The sequence below is a fragment of the Neolamprologus multifasciatus genome, chromosome 17 (assembly GCF_963576455.1).
Source record: "Neolamprologus multifasciatus chromosome 17, fNeoMul1.2, whole genome shotgun sequence".
Taxonomy (NCBI): domain Eukaryota; kingdom Metazoa; phylum Chordata; class Actinopteri; order Cichliformes; family Cichlidae; genus Neolamprologus; species Neolamprologus multifasciatus.
This window is the reverse complement of record NC_140455.1, coordinates 27,878,209-27,901,475: the sequence shown is the minus strand read 5'-3', so window position 1 is coordinate 27,901,475 and position 23,267 is coordinate 27,878,209. Positions and strand designations below refer to the sequence as shown.

The window sequence follows — 23,267 nt, the reverse complement described above, 5'->3', positions numbered from 1 at the left end:
AATGGCACTGTGACGGAGATGTTTGAACATCTAACATTAGCGTTCGGTTTTATAACTTTCGAACAATGTTCTCCAAACCTTTACTCGGCTCAGATTCAAAACACAGCACAACCTATGTTTGGGTTAATGCAATGAAATGTGCCGTGGCGTGTTGGCATGGTCGGGCTTGTCTGCTTGGCAGACAGACAGTGGGACAGTGAGCATTGAGAATGAGCTAGAGCTGTGGGGACCTGGCAATATTTCGTTCCCATTGATTACCGAGGTAGGATAGATGGGACTCCACGCCTCATCGAGTATTTAACCTTTTCGTTGGCCACACCTGCAAGTTACATGCATTTTAATGTCCATATGACACAGTTAGTGTGACTCATTAATCAATATCCAGCCAATTAAGTTATAAAGACCCTTTCGTGTCACCTTTAATCAAATCAAATCACTTTTTTCCATTTACTGATAAACTGTTTGTTCACACTTTAGAATACAACGCAGCTCCTCCAGAATAATAGAGTTACAACAATATTAACAAGTCCTTACTCTGTCTAACAAACAATTTCTCACATTTTAAAAGCTGGAACCAGAAAGTATTTCACAGTTTTAAATGAAATCAATTTAATACTGAGTTGTTAAAAGTCCAAAATATATTGTGACAATCAACAAAGTATAATTTTATGACACCTATCCGTTTGTCTGCCTGTCTATCAAATTCAGCTTGAGGTGTCTCTCTTGCTTTAAGGGGAAGTAGTAACTGCATTTTCTTTGATTTTAGCCACATGCTAAAGCAGCACAGCTTGAAATGAGAAACCATTTCTATTTGTCACTATGGCTCTGGGTGGGTGAGGACGATTGGTCATCATAAGTGTCAAACTGTCTTGCAGTGATGGCTTGCTACTGACACAGACTTCTTGATGCATGTGCGCCGACATTTACTGCATTTATTGCTCACACCCAAACAGAGAGAGCGCTTATCCTTATACAAGGGGGCCCTTCAGACCTGTGTGATGACAGGATGTCTGTGCATGAAGCCAAAGCAATATTGTGATTAACACATGAACATATTGGGTTTTCATCTTTTGACCAAAAATCAAAACTGCTATTTTGACGCGTCGACTGTCGCCAAACAAAACTTAAGGCTGCAAGAAAGGCAGTTTAGCTCTGCATGATGAGGGATGCTGGTGTGGGGAGGCTTGGAGAGATGGAGGAATGAAGCAAAGAGAGGAGTTGAAGGAGGAGAATGCAGCAAGGAATGCGACAGATGGTTGTGGAAGGCTCTCGTTAGTTAGCTTGCCTGGTGGTTGTGCTTCAGCACAGGTTGAGATGGGACAGATGGAAGGATGTGTGTTCATGTGTGGAAAGAGAGAGAAAGAGAGAGGGAAAAAGGCACACACACACACACATACACACACACAGATTTCTTGGAAGAGGAGGCAGTGGGTATCTGTGCTCAGATGCTGTGCCAGAGACACCCTGCTCACGCACTTTAAGCATTGATTTAGCAATCAAGAAAACAGGGGAGGGGAGGGGGGAGAAGGGGAGGAAGAGCTGGGAATATAGATTGAGGGAGTGAGTATAGGAGAGCAAGTGAGTGATAAAGATAGTGACGATGTTACACAAGGGACACAAGCTTCAAGCTTCAGAACTGAAGACAAACATGAGAGAGAGAGAGAGCAGCGAAGAGTGAGACGACGGAGTCAGGTAGTGAGGGAGGAGAATACTGAAAATGAACAAACAAGGAAAGAAAAAGAAAAGAGACAGAACAAATTAAAGAGGGACTGGGGGGTGGAGTGCTACTTCCTCCATCTTCACAGCCCCCTGCCTATATATCTGGGCTATTTTCAGTTGCTATCCAGGGACGCACCAGTCAGCCCACACTACAGGGTGGCAGAGCTTGCTCAAACTGCCTTATCACATCTGAAATGCATGCTGGGTTGTTGGAGAGCTAATAAGCGCAACGGTGGAGGAAGAATGAGATAAGGACAGTCTGATCAGTGCCAATCACAATCGTGTGTATGACAAATAGGGATTCAAACTGGGTGTGGATGTGTTGTAAAGATGTGCTTTTTCCTCACTGCTGGCTGAATGCAATGACATTGTCACCGGGGTTTCCATCTGCCCTGTCACCAAGGGTGAAGAGAAGGAAGTGTCAAAATAAAGTGTCTTATATTCGGTGTCTACAGTTGTTGGTCGTGCACAGGTCGCTGTAGAACTTTCTGTGACTATTTCCTTGTGAAGTTAATCCTAAATTCACTTTTGAATCAAATTCTCATATGAGATTAATAATTATCTGCATGGAGAGCACACACAAGGCTCTGGTGACGCATAAACTGAGTGATCAAAGAGCTGCTCTCACGACTCGCCTGCGTGCCTTAAAGTCATCAGCTTTCCTCAGGTGGTGACACAGCTTTAAGTATCTGCATTGTCCTTGACCGCCTCTCCCTGTCTCTGCCGTACGCGCCATCTCTTATGCTGTATCTACTGCCGGGATCAGCAGTTACTCCATTGTTTAGTGGCTGCACCATATTCGGTGAGCTCTGGCTGCAGTTAATCAGCTTCCAGCCCAGACGGCAATAATTTCTCTCTGCATCGCCAAGCAGAGCCTAAACAGGCGTTCATGAGGTGAATATGCCCACTGTCTTCTGGATGGTACGGTGAACAGCATTAATTTCAGTCCCGTCTGCATATCCTTGCTGTGTTCATGCATTTGTCTTCGTTGGCAGAGAGTGAGTGAGGGTGTTTTTAGGCAGAAGGAGAATTAGAATTAGAATCGAAATGAGATGGACAACTTCATTTATGATACGCTTGTCAAATTATCTGGGGATGCCAAGACTTGAGTGACAACCTGCAAGTAAAAACAACATAACATGTGTGTGTAGTGTAAGTATCAGTGAGCATGCACGCGCTACACACGTACAGCTGTGAGGAAGCTGGTTCACTCAAGAAACCATAATCATCACATTTACCAAACACCGTAGGCAGGAAGCATAATCACATACAGTGCTGTGTTCAAGTGCATGCCATTAAGGCTTTGACTGCAAATCCAACGGAGGATTGTGATTGTGCCAGAGTGCAAGCTTTTCACAGTCTCACTTTCTCCCGTTTTCATAAATGAGTATTTTTTTTCTCCTCTTGAGCTATTTGAAATTGGATTCAGTGCTAATTAATTATAATTATTTTGCTAATGATGTGCACAGTAATACACTCTGGTGTTTCTGAGACAGAGCCAGCAATTCAAGGTCACAGGAGTTAATCCAAACATGTCAGGGGACACATCCAGTCCTTCACAGTAAAGAGGAACCTGTATAAAACGTCCATTTCTATTCCAAACCAACAAGAATACCAAGCTAGGTTCAGAAAAGCAGATGTTGTGTTAGATAATGCATTTTATGTGTACCTATAGACTGATCTGCTGTAACTTTATGACCAGTGACAGGTGAAGTGAATAACCCTGAATCTATCAAAGGTGAACCAAGGAAAGAAAAGTTGTGAACTAGTAACAGGGTCCAATAGATGAGCTACTGTTGCTCAAATTGCTGAAAAAGTTAATTATGGTTCTGATAAAAAAGCGCTAGAACACATAGTGCATCACCGTTTGTTGTCATTCCTGCAGACCAGTCAGGGTGGTCATACTAACCCCTGTCCAACAAGTATGGGCACATAAGCATCAGAACTGGACCACGGAGCAATGGAAGAAGGTGGCTCAGTCTGATATATCATGCCTTCTTTTATATGCTTGTGTTCCATGTGCGTTGCTTACTTGCAAACACTTGGCACCAGGAAGCACTATGAGAAGCGAGGCACTGTGATGCTTTGGGCAACCCTAACCCTAGCACCAGGTGGGTACTGGCACCTACTGGTGCCCTGTTATTTCTTCAACCCTTGGGTCCTGCCATCCATGTGGATGTTACTTTTGACACATATTACCTACCTAAGCATTTTTGCAGAACATGTACACCTTCAGCAGGATTTGGTCAGAGGGCCCGGTGGCGCCAGTGTTCGGCAGCCTCGCCTGTCAGTGCGCCCCAGGGCAGCTGTGGCTACAATGTAGCTTGCCATCGCCAGTGTGTGAATGGGTGAATGACTGAATGTAGTGTGAAGCGCTTTGGGGTCCTTAGGGACTAGAAAAGCGCTATACAAATGCAGGCCATTTACCATTAAACCCTGACAAAAAGAAAAATGGTTCACAAAAATTTGAGAAGCACGACAATGAGTCTGAGGTGTTCACTTGACCTCTAAATTCTTCAGATCTCATTCCAATCAAGCATCTGTGGAATGTGCTGGACAATTAAGTCTGATCAGTGGAGGCCCCCCCTTGCAACTTATACAACTAAAAGGATGCATTGCTAACATCCTGGTGCCAGATACCACAGCACACATAGTGGAGTTCATGCTTCGATGGTTCAGGGCTGTTTTGGCAGCATAAGGGGGACCAACACAATACGGTCAAGCATAGTACCAACTTACTATCAAAAAGGTAGGATACGTCTTGGTTAGAATACACAGCAAAGAAGACTAAATTGTCCTTCACCAACTATGTAACTTCAACTTCACTGATATCACAGTCTAACAAGTGCTCTACTTGGTTTTCATGCATGCTCATTACCTGCGGAGGAGCAGTTTGGGGTGGTTTTTGCTCTCGAGGTTGCGGTCTATGAGGTCGGACAGCAGGTGCTTAAGGACATCAGTGGCATACTCCAACTTGCTCTGCAGCACTGTCATGATGAGTGAGGCCACATTGCCGCGGTCCCTCATTGAGAAACCACGCTGGGCCTCCAGAGTGCGAATAAAACACAGCAAGAAGATCTTGTTGTTAATGAGCTGACCAAAGAGCTTCAGCCCTTTTTCCACCTGCTCCTGGCGGTAGCCTGGCACCTGCACGGAAACAGAAGAAATGTTCACTTACTTAAAGAATACAGACTTTGTGTGGTACATTCAAGGCCATGACATACAGAATCAATTAGTCACTGGGTAATTCAAATGCACTGCTATTTTTTTTTACCTTACAAGATGTACAATGTGTTAAGTCTTTTTTTTAAAAAATGACACTTTTAGGTAATGTTTATACAGATAGCATGTTGGACTAATCACAAAACAGATCAATAGGATTGAGAAAGTGACTCTATTATGAACAAATTTTCCACCTTGTCACCCTCAAAGCATCACATTTCCTCCACCTTGCTGAATAAAATGCCAAAAACCTCTTAAGCAATGTTTCTCCTGCTCTACATTGTTCTGTTATTTCAGTTGTTCTACAAATGTGTTTCTTTTTTACCCAAACACAAAGTTAAAATTGACATGTCCATAGTCCATAGTGTTGGTGTTTTGTCCATCTTAATCCTTTCCTCTTATTAGTCTCCTCTTATTAGATGTGTTTCATCTATTCCCATCTTTGCCCTAAAAGAGTGTCCTGAGGAAAACTCTTTGCTGCAGTTGTTGGGAACATTTGTTGAGAGCTGAATTCTCGCTCCAACTCTCTGAACCAGAAAAACCTTCGTGATCAGTTGTGGCCAACTTCCCTCAGTACACAATGGAGGACATAGTGCTGAATGGAAGCATGGAAGAAAAAAAGTTATGCATCAGGATAAACAGGTTTTCTTTGATCATGACCATGCTACAGACGTGATTCAGAATGGGATGGAAAACACCGGAATTAAAAAAGCTTGATATGACAGAGGAATTCAGGGAATATCAATACTTATTTACTTATTAAAAACTGAGACTTTGAGAGAGTTACTCGTCAAGGTTGCTGTCTATCGCCTCTTCTCTTTTGTTTATATACTGGACCCTTGGCACAGCCCATATGACAAAGTGAGCATATGAGAGGAATAAATATTAAAGGGAAAGACCATATCATCAGCTTTTTTGCAGATGATGTCATACTATATCCACAAAATTCAAACCAAACTATCATTCTTTTGTTTAATGTAATTAATACCTTCACTGAGCATTCAGGGTACAAAATTAATGTGGTTAAAAAAGCCATGCTTGCGACAACATCATCTAAATATATAAAAAAACATATATGAAAGAACATGAACTTTGTAATAGGCTATCAAGTATCGCAGGGGTGTGGGAACTCCAGGTCTCAAGGGTTGGTGTCCTGCAAGTTTTAGATATCACTTTTGGTCAACACACCTGAATCAAATGATTAGTTAATTTCTAGACCTCTGGAGAACTTCAAGACATGTTGAGGAAACCTGCAGGACACTGGCCCTGGAGGCCTGGAGTTCCAAACCCCTGAAGTATTCCATAATTTTAAAACTATATATCTTGGGAACATTATTAAATGCATTGTGTGCAATGACCTGTACTTGACAAAAAACTTTATTGAGTGCCGCAAAGAAAGCTTTAACAAGAAAATATTCGAAATAGGTTTCGCAATGTTTAGATTTAAATATTTTTTTTTGATAAGTGGAAAATACACAAGGAAAAGGTATGAAAAACATTTATAGGCTATGCGTTTCCGTACTTAAATGTATATGTATGCATGTATATGCAGGACATTTGCAACTGGCACCCACGTTTTTTTTCTCTTTTCATTTTAGTTTTTCCTCTGTTCCCTGGAATTTAGTTGATGTCAATATCAAAATTGTGAACAAAACTTTCAGTAAAAAAAACAATTGTCAAAATATTTATTTATTTAGAACACTTTCTTTGCAATTGCACGTACTATAAGTGTTTATGTTAATCAGAAGCACCGAGACTTGTAATAACAAAAACTATAAATTCAAAATTAAACTATAAATTAATAAATACACTATTTCCCTACATAAAAGTGTCGTTTAAAAGTAATAGATTCATCCCATTGAATAAAAGATGGAAAAAAGCAGAGGAAAAGAATAAGGGAAAAGGATGAATCTGGGGAAATGAGAAGTTCAACATGTTACACTCTTTGTTGCACTTCATCTGAAGATTGAGAATAAAGGCAAGTAAACACTGAGCCTCTTTAGGGAATGTTTATTATTTTGATGCTGCTGTATAAGCTGAAAGGCAGTGCAATGATGTGAATTTCCCTTGTCTGAGCCCAGATCATCCCTGCACCGTTTAAACAAGTAACTTGCTACACATTCCTCTCTTCTCCATTTTATTCCACACAAATAGCACCTAAGGAGATTATGTCTTTTTATCTGTCAAGAGCACTCGCGGTAAGACGGCATCTCTCTGCACCCAATGCAGCTGTCAACCAGCATATGTTCTGTCTTTCCACCTTTCATGGAAGTAGCTGTAATCTGCTGGGAATTATTGTTATATTGCAAGCCTAATTTCACACTGCTTGCCAAGATGTGTCGTGTGTCGGTGTATGCATGTGTTGAGCATGAGATCGTTTTCTGTGCGTACAGGCTGCATACTGCATGACGTGCAAGGAAAACCGCGTACCTGTATGTGCTGGCTTTTGATTGACTAATTTTTCTACTTACATTTCTAGCATTAAAGGTGCACCTGGCATGTCTTCAAATATTTTAATACTGACAAAACTGCTTAAGTAAAGCTAGACGAGCTTTCCAGCACCTGTGCTACTTCTGTCCACAGTAGACAGTCAAAAACTTGATACTGAGATATCTGATACATCAATAACAATTAAGTAGTCATCAGCAGCCCAAGACGAGCTTGCTGCTTTTTTCATTAGGCTCCTTTTCCACATTATGCTCCTTATACAGTTCAATATTTATGCCAATTAAAATATAATTAATATTGCTTATTACTGGGAAATTCTCATCAAGGATAGAGAGGCTAACCCTGAGGGCAGTGAAATAGGAGTCCATCATTCTCTTAATGGAACAAGACGACCTAGTCAATTACGGCTGTCTATCAATGTCACCAACTAAGGATAAATGACTTGATTTTTTTTTCTTTTGCTTTTCTGCCTGTGATTGACTTTTAATTTGCTTTAAGGTGGGGAGAGAAAACGGCACAGCTTCTCGTATCATTAAGAATTATTAATGAGATCACACTCCTGAATTGAGGGCTGCCTTGTTTGTTTTTGAAAAAGCGTGTTGTTGTCGGCCGTCAAAGGGGTTTTGTTTACCAGACAGCGACACAAACAACATCGGCGTCTATTTCACCCACTGTGCCCTACCACATTGTTAATTTGCTTGCTCATTTTGCTCTGATTTCAAATAAGGCTAATTGTTTTGCATCTGTTATTTGACGGATAAACAGTTAGACACGTACAGTTACACACTTGATTGATGAGAAAGTAGGTACAAGTTCTTATATTTACAGCTGTCTTCTTTCCCGAATGTATTGAAAACCACAGCTTTCTATTTAATTGAAGTGCTCTAAATATTTGACCTGGGCATGCTAGTGGAAAACTTCACTTTACGGCCTCCATTTCTGATTTGTGTTGCACTTCTCACAGAGTCACTGCTGCTTAGTGAGTAGTTTGCAAGGGTTTCCAGACAAGTTCCAAACAAACTATGGGAGACCATGGCAATCTGCTAGTGACCAAAGCAATCTCAATCTTGTTTTTGGAACAACACTCAACCTCCTACGACAACTCGCTAACAAGTAGAGGAACACCTTTTTTACCTAGTGCGTGATTGGTCTTTAGGTCTTAATGACTGATGCTTAGTAATCAACTTCACAGCGACTGCCAGGAACAATTCACAACTGGTTGAGGAGTATTAATTTTTCTTTAACAACAAGTACTTGCATGCGTTCACCAACCGGCCTGGATGACTCAGGGCCTTATATAGAGTCTGTGTGTCAACAATTTATCACAAACAGAGAATCCTAATAGAAAGTCAATTTGAAAGAGTAGCAATGTTTTCATAAACTAAAAGTGCCTATTTATTTTATAAAAAAAGAAAGAAAGAAAGAAAGAAAGAAAGAAAGAAAGAAAGAAAGAAAGAAAGAAAGAAAGAAAGAAAGAAAGAAAGAAAGAAAGAAAGAAAGAAAGAAAGAATAAATAGTTGCATTTTCTTTTGTAATAAAAATTGGTGAATCATACCTCCAGATCTCTCAGGACAGGATGCTCCTCAATGCCTGGGAAGAGGACTCTCATGGTATAGGTCCTGTAGTCCAAGAAGGGGATACCTGCACCATCTAGATCACTGGTCAATTCATGGATGTCTGTCTGCAGCTCTGCAAATGCTAATAAACCAAACAGAAAATTGTTTATTAGTATATATACATATAAGTCTTACATAACTCTTAGCTAGGCTATAACCTATTATTATATAGATTTTACCATATAAAATAATATCTAAAATAGTATCTAACATGGTCTGTCAGTAAAACATGTTATTTCTTAGATGTTTTGCCTCTACCCTGCCTTCAGTTTATCTATCTTTATCTTCCTGTTCATCTGCACGAGCTTACCTTTTGTTTCTCAGTTGCTTCCTGTATAATTTTGAAGGGCATTTCCTTTCCTTGATTTTGTTTTATTTCTGTCCTCGTTATTACCTGATGAAGGGTACCTCATTCCTATTTTGTTTTAAATTCCTCTAGCACAAAGACAGCAATCTAGAAGTGGATAGATATTGGAGGTACCATAGAAAACTAGGTACCATTTAAAAGAAAAAAAACATGGACTTGTTCCTATATAATGCTTTCTCATAACCTATTGATTAAATAGGAAATTTCTAGTATTGCTAACAAAGATTTAATTAAACCGTGTAAATAGATTTAATGAACCAAAATTCCTTAGATGTTCTTGGAAACTAATGTGTAAAATGAATATGCTGATCTGCACTAGCATGAACCTCTTACCCTCTTTGCACTCTAGAGCCACACGTGACTCCAGGTTGTCCATCTGCATCTGCAGCCTTTTCAAGGTGAGGTCACTCTCACGAGACTTGCGTTTATAGGCAATGAGCACTGCCACGATGACAAGGATGAGCAGGGCACCGGCTGCAGCAATGCCAATGATTGCAGTGCTGCTGAGGGGGCTGTCGGACGTGATGTGGACCGAACCTGGTGAATTCTCGATGCCGCCCACACGTGCCTTATGACAGTAACAGACAAAAAGGGAGATTATAGCTATCACATTGATGTGGTTAAGTCAACGTCCAAGCTCAGACACACAGACAGACATATTGATTTGTGTACACACTTCTGTTTGTTTGGACATCAACTAATTCTTTCACAGTGTTGTGTCCATTTTTTTTCTATGATGCTGGGTTCAGGTGGTAACATCAGGAAATGCCTTGTTCAAAGTGGTCTCTCTTAAAACCACAAATGGAATCTTCATTGAGTTTTCTGGGGCTCTAATGCTTCTTATTGAAGGCTTATTTGTTTGTCTTTTGTCTGCTTGTGGGCACTAACCGCACAGCTGATTGGATTAGAGCCATAATCTGAATGGGAGTGGACAAGTGGAAGGATAGAAAGCAACACAAGGAATGTCTGCTGGTCTGTCTGTCAAACTCTCAATCGATTTTTAGGTCTGTCAGCCTTCTCCAACACTGCCTGCCTCTCCGTCGTGTGTCTGTCTTGCTCTATGTCTTGACGTTGCGACATGTGCTGTGTCACTCACCAGGATCTTGTGTCGACCAATCAGGTTGGGGGACTCGCAGAGGAGCTGGTTCTCTGACACTGTTAAAATGCAGGGCTTCTCTCCAATCAGAACTGTGTAGTTCAGCTTTCCATTTCCGCTATTGGTCGCTGGAAGGAAATTCCGCCCCTTCAAAAGAATAATGATTGATGTTATTGCTGTCAGTGTCAAAGTGGAAGGATTAGAGAAATAAGAGTCAAATGATATATGTTTATGTTTATCTATATATTTGTACTGCAAAGCTGGGCAAAGATATGTTATGTGCAATGCTCTACAATTTATTTTACTTGGGTATGCAAATAATCAGTTCAAGCTGAGCTTTCTATACCTATAATATTTAACCTAAGACATGGTACTGATCTCAGGTTAGTTTTCACAGACTAACCCAAGATACAGATATTATTTCTAAGCTGTGTACTATATGAATTTTAAGATATACACAATCATTACTGGCAAAAGATCTTATTTTAAGGTCTTTACATTCAGACAAAAGGCAATAAAAGATAATAAAATATTATAACAATGAAAATCTGAGTGTATATGCATGTGAGTGATATTTTCCTACTTTCAGTATAATGGGCGATCCAGGTTTAAGCTCCAGGACTCCGGATGGACTAATCGGTTCAAATTCCGGATTGGGGAAGTAGATGAAGTTGGTGTTATTGAGTGTGATCTGCAAGTCATCCAATTTAAAGCCGAACTCTTCAGGTCTTTCAGGTACTTCTTGGTGTCTGGCTAGGCTGATGGGCAGCTCTGGAGCCTGGCACACCATAGTTGTAGGACCTAGTATGTCGCAGAACTAATTCACAAAGAAAAGCACATAAGTGAATTTATCGTCTGCAAATTACTGCATTTATACAAAAATATAGATTACTTATTAACAAATTTCTCGTGGTTGAATCTCAGCATGCATCATACCCAAACTACCTGACTGTGTTCCCAGTTAGCTCACTCGCTTTATTGGCAGTGCTAATGTGCCAACCCATACAGTCAAAAGTCATTAGTGTCAGCCTTTCATGTCACACTTGTGCATTTCACTAAACCCACTGGAGACACAATAGAAACTGGAAGCTCCTCCATTTCCAAGTGCAAAGAAGAATCTGTTGTATTTTCCTCAAAGGAAGCCACTAAATGAGGTGCAGTTAGAAAGCTTGTGCAGTCTCACCGCAATCACGCTTTGATGTGTGAAGATTCAGGAGTGATAACTAAGTCTTACCATCCCTTCTTTACCCTCCACAAAGAACCCTCCCCAGCCTCTCATCACTTCTTTATTCCATCCTGTTATTCCTCTCTGTGATCTTTTCTTCTCTCTTTGACAAATTCTTATTCCCTCAGTCATCTTTCTCGATACCCCTTTTTTGCTCAATTACAGCGCCTCACATCTTTTTGTGTCCCACTCCTGTTCCCCCCCCCCCCCCCCATTCTCGTCTTTGCTGAGGTTTCTCATTTGACATGTGATGTTATTTAAATTGCTCATTTGGTGTCAAAACCAGTTTTAAAAACAAAGACAGACTGACGCGCAATTGTCATACGACGCACACCTTTCAACATCCCCTTAACGTTTTCATTCCTCTCCGTCTGTCAGGGCACAGGTCGCCTCCGCAGACGTTTCTGTTTCATTCTCAGACATTTCACATTTTCACACTAACCTCTGCCATGCAGTCATTCAAACTATTGCCTGTCACCCTAATTGGCTCCTTGAATATCAAATTGACAAATCCTGCAAGGACATCTTTGACAAGGATCATGCACTGGTACAAGAAGGTAATAGAGGAAAAGAAAGAAAGAAAGAAAAAGTAACAAAAACTCTTTTTGCGGACAAATGCTTTGGATGTCCATTTTTAACTCCTTTTCATTTAGATCTGAGCTGTGTCAGATTGAGACTATATCGTGACACGCTGAGACACTTGAGATACAATGCCTAAAAGAGGCACATCTGAGCACAGATGTTAAACGTGGTGTCGGGCCCTGCTTAAACGGACCAAGAAAGATAGCATTACCGCCTTTTGTTACTTCCTTTTATTTCAAAGAGATCGCAGAGCCCCAAGCATGGCATTACCTATCCTCGCCTGGGTAAAGGGGCTAATCACTGTGGTTTCTAATTCAATATCAAAAGTTCCTATTTGTTACACAGTGGCGATGAATTACATTATTCCCTATTCAGTTGCAACCTGCTGATTTTGCACTGCAGTGTCACTTAATTTTTTTCCTAGCCGTACAAATAAAGAATTTAGGGATGCTCTGGACTAAATGAAACTTTATGGCTGACTATATAGCTCGCCGTGTTCATTTAAATTAGCCACTTTCTTTTGTTCCTGGGCCACATTAGTGAAAGTAAAATAAAATTGCATCAAAATAGGTCAACAAGTATTGATTTTTTTTGTGGTTTTGCCTCTGTGCACCAACACAGCGGATATTTAAATCAAACAGAATTGACTAAAGTACAGACTTTCAAATTTGAATCAAGGGCTGTAACAACACTTTACCACTAACTCTTTAGGAATTACATGTGCACCTATTTTTAGACTACAAAGGAAGTGGACAAAGTGGTGTGGGCTGTCATTTCATTATTCCATGACAAATTAAGCAGATTTCAAGAGATCAAAGACATAGCAACAAGTTGCAAAATTATAGACCTAACTGTGAACAATGGAATGCATTGCAACACAAAAATGTATACCTGAAGATGCTCCACGCAGGCTCTATCTTGGCTAATTGTGTTTTTAATAACACAATTAACCACGAGGTGATTGTTTTATCACCCACGCTGCATCTACATTCACTTACATTGAGTGTCTCATGACCATTGTATTTGGCTCTGATGAGTGGTGTCTGAATGATGTCCAGATTAGTTCCTGTCACTGTGATCGGAGTATATCCACTGAAAGAGAAAAAGAGGGGAAAAAGAAAAGACAGCTCAGATTGCTTTGACAAATGGTGATTTGAATTATTTATTCATTGCTTAGTTTACGCACCCAAAGCAAAATTTGTACGCTGTAAATTTTGTATTATGTTGCAGTAGATGATTAAACCTTTTCATTTCCTCCTGACAAGGATCTGACAATAACCTGTGCTGCTGAGATATTTCCATCCACAGGACGCATAATATTCTGTTGATATCTCTCTGCAGTGAGTAACGAGTCAAAGTAAACAGACAAAAATGTATACCTGAAGATGCTCCACTCAGGCTCTATCTTGGTGATGGTGGGATCTTCCACATATTCAAACTGGAGGTCTTTCTGAAGGTGGGCCCTATCTATGCTCACAGACACAGACACATTTCCAATGCCATGTAGGGATGCATGGGTTCGGCAAGTAAGCCATAGGCCACCCCTCCTAAAACAATGACAGGATGAAACATTAGTTACATGTACTGATATGTTAGTGGTACACGTCAACAGACAAAAGTAGGAATCAGTACAGTGGTATTTAAATGTAAAGAAACCCAAAATCCATCTCTCTAGTCAATATCCTTTTTTAAGCAGACTACTAAATTATTCCAACACTAAAAGCGATGTAATAGTTAAGACATTTGAACGGTTGGTTAAATAGACATTGATCCATAATGTATTGACTGAACTGGGAACTGAGCATTTATCAGTGTCAAATGGTACATTGCAATGATGCTGTATTTGTCCAATCATTTATGGTGCAATATTTATCATCACTGAGTAGAAATTTGAATCTCAAAATTGGAAAACCTCTAGTCGGCGCTATTTCTGCTCCCAAGGTATTTAATATATTTCTGCAGCTGTGTAGATGGTTAAACGTAGACCTTCAGCCTGCTACTGTGACAGGGTTGAGCACAAAGGCAATTTGAAGTACTTTAGCATTCATTTTCATTTGTCTTTATGCAGTTGTTTTAATTGAATTTGACATTTGTGCGGGGTCCAGCTGCAAAACTTTCTCTTTTTCAGCAATGGGTGTACTCAATCCCTTGATTAATCATAATGTAGTAAAGTTCCTCCTTGGGCATCGTGATATTTCATTTTATGTGTAAAAGTAAGATATTGTTGCGATGTCAGAAAGGTTTTGTACCTGTAGTGTGAAAGGGTAGCTTTACCTGACCGTTTAATTGACTGTTAAAGTGTGACTGACGGGGTCAGCGCTGGCTTGTTCCAACTAACCTCTGATAAGTGCACGGCTGGTCCTTGAACATGACTGACACATTGCTCCCAGCATCAAAGTGGCTGCCAGTAATGTTGACGACAGTTCCCCCAGAGACTGGCCCACGGCTTGGCGTAAGACTGATAATCCTTGGAATCTGGTAAAAAAAAAAAAATAAATAAATGTTATTGTAACAGCCTGTTGGTAAGAAAGTCACTTATAGCTGATTCATAAGCAGTTTGGCAAACAAAGAAATACATTCCCCTGAAAATGACCAGGTAAAAAATACATACAAGAAAGTCTCGCTCAAAATAGAAAGAAAGTAGGGATAGTTCAAGACTTTTCCACAGTGCTGTACTTTAACCTGCACCCACTGATTCCACTTAACGTGTTCTCTCATGAAAAACTTTTGCAAATTAAAGTAACAGTAGCAGCAGATGCAGTTCAGGGGAAGTAGGGCATAAAGTAAATCCTCCTTCAGTCCATTTCGTGTTCTTATAATCTCATCCTTAGCCTGCTGTGTAGTGCGACATCTAGACCTAACATCCTATAATCCTGTGCAGGGAGCCCATTGAGAAATAAACCCAGCCAGCACCCATTAATGGATAGCAGTAAAAATGATAACACAGAATAAAATACGTACATAACATTAACAACTGCTAATTTATTTCAGAAAGCGAAAGTGTGAGAATAATTATACCCAGAGTGAATGTTAAAAAAGGTGTAATGTGTGTTTTCATCTGTAATGTTCAATTGTTATTTGTTATTCACTTCGTTTTTTTTTATCAACGTTCATGTTTTTTCTTCATTTCCTTCTCATTAGTAACTGTCAGTCATGTCTCACGACTGATACATGCATCACAGAAAAGCTGAGAAGCAGACTCTCAGTGAGAACCACACCATGTTGGAACACAGCCAAAAAAACAACATGTACATACATGTTCTCACCTACTTAACACAGTAGGTGAGAAGACTGATCAGCTACAAGCAACGTGCTAACATGCCGAGGGTGACACATGCAGTATAGTTGCCTTTCTGCTAATAGAAGCACACGTTTCAATTTTTAACCATCAAACTGCTATTTTTTTTTAAAGTCTGCAAAACTACACATACAATTACACAAAAACAACAGAAGTTAACACTCACCACAAAGTAGTAGTACTTGGAGGATTTTGCCATAAATTCAGATGTGCACTGCCCGACACAGACCTGCACGTTCCCAGTATACTGGCTCATCTCAGCTCTACCCATCTCGCACACAATCCTGGAAACAAACATTGGCACAATTGTAGAATATGTAACAAAACAAAGCATGTGTAATTGCGCAGTTACTTGTACTATACCAGTTGGCCTCGCTGGGAAATGCAAAGCAGGTTATTTAATAGATTTATAGCTAGACCTGTCTTAAAGCTTGATAAAATGATGCCTTATTTGCCAACAGCTTCACCTCCCCCGCACTGCCAACTTGTAGGAGAGAAAGCAAAAAGTCTCCATCCTTTTACATATGACCTCAAATGCAGCTACCTCTTCTGCTGGGTCAGCATTTGCTTAGAAAGTGCTGGCACACAACTTTCTTTCTCAGCAGAAGAAGCACAGGGTCTGTTGATAAGCCAACTTTAAACTAGTTTTAATAATTTTACAGACCGCACCTGAAAGGAGCCAAAGCGCTGGATTAAACTCGTATGTCAACTAAATGTAACCTCCTAAATTTAAAAAAAAAGATTATTGGAGTTGTGTGTGCTACTGAGGGAAGAACTGTGCTCTGTCACCCATAGCATTGCCTCTACTGTATAAGTGCACTGCTCTGACTTTAAATTAGTTTACATTCATATACATTCTGCTAGTCAGAAGATTATGCCAACTTTGAGATCATATCTCTTATGCAACCACCAAGACCACGCTACATTGAATTGTTAAGGATCTGTCAAGTTGCTAGCAAATTGAACTAAATGCTGTTTGTGTGCTTAGGGAAGTGTTTTGCCCTTCAGGACATGAAGTGTTCAGCTGTGGTCAAAGTTCTTTCAGTTTAAATCTCATAACAGCAAAGGTCTGTGACTGTGCTCACACAGAATCTATATAATACGCTTCAATATTTAGTACGTAGTATCAACAGGCTGCTGCTGTCGGTTGGGCTTGAAAATGCGGAGCAGGATTTTTCCATTTGAATTAACATTCGTTACATTCAAGCCTTTGCCAAGGGAGTTCACACAGTGCTGACTGAGAACATCTGTGCCACACCAGTCTCTCTGTATTCTGCAACATGACAGAGTTTTAAATACAATGTCTCTAGCGACATTCCTGTAGTAGTGGTAAAGACAGTGCAATTAAATCCCACTCAGGAAAAGGAATTAATGCCTCTCCACTAAGTTCTAACTTTGTTCTGCAAGTTCTTAATTCAATCTGCTGGAAAAAACATATCATCCTGATATCTTTTATGCCAGTATGTCCAGCACGCATTTTGTCACTGATAAGAGTCAAATGTACAAAGGCTGGTTTTAGACTATTCCATAATGTCGAGGTTTACGCACTCACCTAATAAATAAAGGGTTTCCCGTTCGAGCCTGGGAATAGACACAAATCCCTGGGAGGATTGTGCCAGGAAGGGCATCTGGTATAAATATCTGTGCCAAATCAAATATGTGCATCCAGCCACGGTGCCATCCCCTTGTAAATAAGGGAGCAGCTGAAAGAAGCTTGGTTGTAGGCTACAAATGCCTTAGCTAACAACAGTAGCTAAAGCATGGTGTGACATTTTCAAAAACTGAGTGTCAGTTCAATTGAAATTGAATTAAATTGAACTTTTCAGACCTATCTTGAGTATTGTGGGGTCCCTCCAGTGGATACGGTTTTCATAGTGTGAAGAGCTGTAACCTATCTCTGTGTTACTTCAACCTCTATTGATTGGTGTGCCAGAACTGAGACAAACAATCACACTCAATGGAATAGTCTATGGAAATTAGGGGGAACCTTTTGTATTAGAACCTCAAGAACATTGGATACATTTTTGATCTATTTCATTCATTCAGAGAAGGATTACAGCCTAAAATAGGGAAGCTAGCAATAGTGAGGACAACCATGGACACCATTAGAGGGGTTTGTGTGATTACACTCATTACCACAAGGTCAAAGGTTTGGCATTGCAGCTCTGAATGAATGTTTTTAAGCTGATAATGACCATTTGATGATATGTTATTTAATGCTTAGTCATGTCACCTTTTTTAATTGCTCATTATGTGATTTACTGTGATCAACATGTGACTTACTGTTCAGCAGGGATGTAGCCCTCACGTATTGGAGTGCAATCCACTTCAGCCACCTTCACATTACCCTGAATCTCCCTAAAGTCCAGTCCCAGGTTCTCACCGTGGATAGTCACAAGTGTGCCACCTTCCCTGGGGCCTCGCAGAGGGGTGATCTGTTGGAAATGATGATTATGAACATTATTTAGTTTAGTTTTTTTTTTACTCAACACAATTATTTTCCTGACAACGTAAAAATAGAAAGTGGTGGAAAGCTAATTCTCCAAGGTAATGTGCATGATAACAGCAATGAGACAATATATATAATTTAGTTAGTTTTGTTAAGTAGTAAGTTAATCCATAATTCATAGATAGTTTAATGAATTAACATAATAAATCTCTCACATGTTTCCATTAGCTTTCCATTAACTGGACAACCCCGTCCATTCTTTATCCAAATCGGTGTAATTAGGTTTAGAGGTCATTATTTTAAATGAAAACTGTATTTGAGGCTTATCTCAAATGAACAAATAGGCATGTGAAACAATGTGAAATCTGAATGGACCAGAATATGGCACAAAAATATTCATGTTATAAATTTGTGGTTGTGCAATAAAATAATATCACAAGGGTGTTTCAAATGGTAGTTAACTGTTAGTAGGACTCTTTAGTTTATGGCTGGTTTTCACAAGGTCCTTGGGGATAAGTGCTCAAGTTCACACATTAGGTAGCAGTCTGTAGCTTGGGGAACGGGACAGATGCAGTGATTGGTAAAGGGTCAAGACTCGGGGTCAACAACTGTCATTTCTCTATCTGGTGTACACTGAAATCTACTGTGAAGTATTTCATAAGATTAACTTATATCTTGGCATCGGGTGACATCTTTGCAGTAATCACAATGTCCTTAGATTTATCAGTAACATCTCTCATTGTTGATGATGTGGTTCCAACATCCATCAACACTTTACTCACACAATTACTTTTTGGCCAGTCAGTGTACGTGTGAGTACAGATCATCAGGCCCGTCCAGATGGATGGATGTGAGAGATGGACACAGAATAGTCTGTGTCTATCTGTCTCTGCCAAATAAAAGTCCTCTAGGCTTCATGCTGCAGGCAGGAGCCCAGCTTTAATGGTGACTGTCATTTCTCTGCGCAGTGTAAAAGTTGGCAGCGTGAACCCCTGTGGTGTTCACAGGTAGAGTGCTGTGTGAGTGTGTTTGCCTTTATCTCATAGCTTAAAGCGGTCGGATCCTATAGCGTGACTTTCCATATGTTGCTACCGCAAGCACGTCAAAAGCATTTAATTTGACTATTTGAGTACTGAACTCACCAGTCAAATAACTCAGGCAATCTCAAGCCAGGTCATGCACAACACAAGTCCTGCGACTGTCATATGGGAGATATCGTTATCGTATGCTTCGGCGTCGCTGATTAATAAGGTTCCCTGCTGATATCTTAATGAAAAAACAGAGCCTTCTGGGAACAGGGCTACAATACATGCAATTAAAAAGATTGCACACAATGCCTCGTGGCTCTCAATTTATTAACAAATATGGAGCGGGAGAAGGACTTTGAGGGAAGCTGAGAAGGAAGAAGCAAAAGAAACCAAGAGAGAGAGAAGGGAGAGCGAAGAGGAGAGACGCAATGAGGCGTTGATTAGATTTGTGACTTTGACAAGATAATTGATGGTTGGGTAGAGGCAAACACTTAATCACTTCTCCCTCTCTCTCTCTTACTCCTTTTCACTTTTCATCTTTCTATGCGAGTCTCACCCTCTCATTGTTGATGGGAGATGTCATTATAATGAAGCGTATTAGAATGCATTAGGGCCTGAGTTGTCTTGGGAAAGTCCTCACTCCTCACCCACTGACAGTTTTTATGGGGGACGTGAGAAGGCTGCAATATGTCCTGCTGCAGCCTCGGGGATGTAAGGAGAAATACAGGCTCATCTCCAAGAATAAATCCACTGCTCCGGGAGAAGACAAACATTAGAGAAGTGGAATGACAGAGTGCAAATGACTGATCCAGACTCTTTAAATAAGTGTAAGGGGGGGGGGGACAAAATGTTACCATCATGACATCACTCTTCTTAAGAGTTGATTTTGAATGAATAAAAATAATCACAGTACTCTGGGTTATCTGTGAGGGTCGAGTAATTACAATAAGTTCCTTTATTCTTCTTCTTATGACTCCCCCATGTTTGTTTCCCTCTATCTGTCTCGCTCCTTTATTTAGAAGCAACTCGGGGGAAATTAGACAATTCTGTCGTAACCCATCAGGTTAACATCTCATGAGCGAGCAGCCAGATTCCTTGTGATCAGGCAGTTACTTGAATGCCGCTACATCCAGGATGATAGAGGGTCAGATTCCATTTCCGCACCCCTCTTCCCACTCTCTGTCCGTATCAATCTCCAGGACAACAAAAGGGATTCCCCTCTTTGTCGTTTTTATCTGTTCTATGTTTCATCCACAGGCAGTCATCATCTGCCCTCAACTCTCCTCCCAGGAAAAGGATGCAGAGTGGACCTTTATATCCATCACTGGAAAAGTGGACCCGGGTAAAAGGGGGGGACTCTTTTCAGTCATTCAGCCTCATGTGACTCTTTTCTGGCTCAGCCTAGCCATCCATCACTGCCTCTCCCCCTTCCCCCAAATCCACCCTCCTCTTCCTTCATCTGGCAGCTTTCCATCAATCTTTCCTTTATGTCCTATTATCCTTCATCTTGCTGACCCTTATCACTGCTGCTTTCACCCTTTTTATGTGTCTTGCACAGGTCAAGTCTATTTACCCCACATGGCGCTGGGTTAAGCAGGGATTCACCTGAACATCTGTGCAGCTGATTGATAACTAACAAGAGTGAGGATGATTTGTCTCTCTAGATCTGTATATGTGTTTGTACATTGACATTTCAAGTATGAGAGGAGTTAACGTTGGCAAAAAATAACTACTGTCCCCCTACGGTTTGAAGAAAAGACATCTAAAATGCTAAATTACACGACTGCTGTAATTGTAGTTCTCGTATGTCTTTTTTTTTTCCTGTGATGTGTTGCTGCACTACAAAAAGGTGTAAAACATATCCTTCTTCACAAATGGTGTCAGACTGAATAGCTGATAATGACTCACAGCCTCTGCTATTATGTTGAGATGATCGACTGCCACACCGTCAGTGAGGTGATGAGTATGACCATGTTCCCACGAGCGCACTATAATTAAGGTGTGTATGTATGGCCTTTCAGGCAAAAAGTTTTTACAGTAATAGCTGGATTGATTGGTCCGTATATGTGCTAACGTGTGAACTGTGTGAACATATGTGGACGCTGATGCATACGTCTCACCTTGGTGATCCGAGGGTGGGTGCACTTGCTGTTGATGCCGTTGTGCTCTAGCCACGTGTTCTCATTGGCGCAGTGTTGCTTGAGGGTGCAGCGGTTCTCTCCTTTGCACCAGACGCACCCAAACAAAGGGTCCGCTTTCAGACACAGACCACAGCTTCCACGTTGGGCGTCGCATTTGTATAGGTGGACTGCGCAGGCGGGAGGAGATAAGACAAAGATAGACAGGAGAAAGAAGGGAGAAAAGTGGACAAGCTTTTTACAAATGATGACTCCAAATGCAGCTAAATTTATTCTGGGAAAAAAATCAAATAAAGTAACAAAAGACTTCAAAACACAAAAGAAACTGTTTTATAGTTTACCCAAATCACTCAACATCTACATAAAGCTGTTTGAACAATGCAAAAAAAATAATAAATAAACTGAATATTATGATAGACATTTGTTGACATCTTTGTCTCATTATCGGTCCATGATCATCTCTACACACTCCCTAGGCATCCCACCCTGCCTCTGAGTTTCCTACACTACTGCCTCCTGCCACTCCTCACCCACCGCACATTTAACATATCATCTCCATGGCAACAGAGCAACCATTTTATTTTTAATTGCCATTAATTTTGTATGTGATCTGCCCATCAAAAAATAACTCAATTTTTAAAAAAAGCCCTATAGGCCTCTTCCTTCACAAGCAAACAAAGGAAGGAAGAGAGTAGTGGAGGAGTCTCTAGTTCAAGCATCTCTAACTTCTGTTGCTTCTTTGATTCTGCAGTTATGCTTAAGGATATGTTTTGTAGAGCACATTTGACTCAGACACTCATGCACACAACCAGAAACACACACAAACACTCTACAAACTTTGCCTTACAGCACAGTGTCATTTTGGCATATAATACACATTTTAACAACATGCTTCTTATGCCTGACTCCACTGCCTTTGGTTAAAATAAGCTGTTTTCCTGTCAGAGTAGTATAACCCCCAGCATGCTGCTGTTTTTCTACCCTAGCATGAATCACTTAAAGTGGTGGATTGTCAGTGGCCAAACTGAATCAAGCTCAGCAGCTGAATCCTGAATTCTTAAAAACCCAGTGCTGATATACCATGAAAGGATGAAAGGTTGGACATAAAAGAAAACTAAGAAAGGTAGAAATATAATAGAGATATGTAATGTACTCCCCTGTTCTCTACATATAGAGAAAGAAATAATAAATGTAATTTCTTTACTAGGGCTTAGTGGTTAGTGTTATGTCAGACAGGCCCTAAAAGCAAGTTCAGTTACAGTCATAGTAAAACAGCTGAGCTCAGTGCTTCACACCAGCTGATGGCTTCACCTGATACCAATTTAAACATCTAGTTGGTGATTTTTAAGCTGCTTTAACCCACCCACGGTTACTGACCATCTGCAAGCCACTTTGCAACATGCCTCACAGCATCTCTCATGCTGTTTCTAACTTAATGCCACATTTTTTGTCATCGATGTTTTCTCATTTGTTTTGTATGTGATGCAAAGGTGTTTTTGCATTTGCTCTTCCAATTTCTGGGACAGAGAACAGAGCCATACCACAAAATAAAAATGACTACAGCTAGAAATACTCTCTTTTTATGCCTATAGTGGTCCTGGCTGAAGTGAAATTTATGTCAGTGCGCTTTACTGAATGAATAAAATAAAGGAGAGAGGCAGTGGAGACGGAGGCTGAAAGATTGCCAGACTCATAGAGAGGTGTCAAAATAATAGAAACAGCAGAATTGGAGGACATTATGTTTGAACGGCAGTGAGAAAACTGAATTTAGAGAGTTTGAAAAAAGACAAAAAGACAACAGTGATGTGCTGGACAGGCAGACGGGGAGACAAAACGAAAGCGTATGAGAGGATGTGGTAAAGTTAACCACTACATGGCAACATCAGGGAATGGATGCTGCACCTCAGCACACCACCCGCCTGTTGCCATGGAGATGGGCTCCAAGGGCAACAATGGGGAAGCAGCAGCTTTGGAGTGTGTCTATGTGTGCATGCACATGTGTGTTTAAGTGAGTTTGTAAGAGACTGTGAACTCAATATGTTCTTCTATGATGCTATGAGAAATGTGGAAAGAGCTGAT

At 40.5% G+C, this 23,267-nt stretch overlaps 1 protein-coding gene across 3 annotated transcripts in view; it reads right to left on the bottom strand.

Moving 5' to 3' along the window:
- plxna4 (plexin A4) overlaps window positions 1-23,267 on the bottom strand; it is a 243,690-nt gene that overhangs the window by 32,716 nt on the left and 187,707 nt on the right. For all 3 annotated transcript variants that reach the window (XM_085138403.1, XM_085138402.1, XM_085138400.1), the window contains exons 12-22: window positions 21,171-21,358; window positions 17,857-18,008; window positions 15,740-15,857; window positions 14,614-14,750; window positions 13,655-13,822; window positions 13,274-13,367; window positions 11,052-11,285; window positions 10,469-10,615; window positions 9,706-9,940; window positions 8,945-9,087; window positions 4,598-4,866 (exon numbers count right to left, since the gene is read on the bottom strand). In XM_085138403.1, coding sequence (XP_084994529.1) covers window positions 4,598-4,866; window positions 8,945-9,087; window positions 9,706-9,940; window positions 10,469-10,615; window positions 11,052-11,285; window positions 13,274-13,367; window positions 13,655-13,822; window positions 14,614-14,750; window positions 15,740-15,857; window positions 17,857-18,008; window positions 21,171-21,358 — 1,885 coding nt within the window. The remainder of the gene's footprint in view (window positions 1-4,597; window positions 4,867-8,944; window positions 9,088-9,705; window positions 9,941-10,468; window positions 10,616-11,051; window positions 11,286-13,273; window positions 13,368-13,654; window positions 13,823-14,613; window positions 14,751-15,739; window positions 15,858-17,856; window positions 18,009-21,170; window positions 21,359-23,267) is intronic.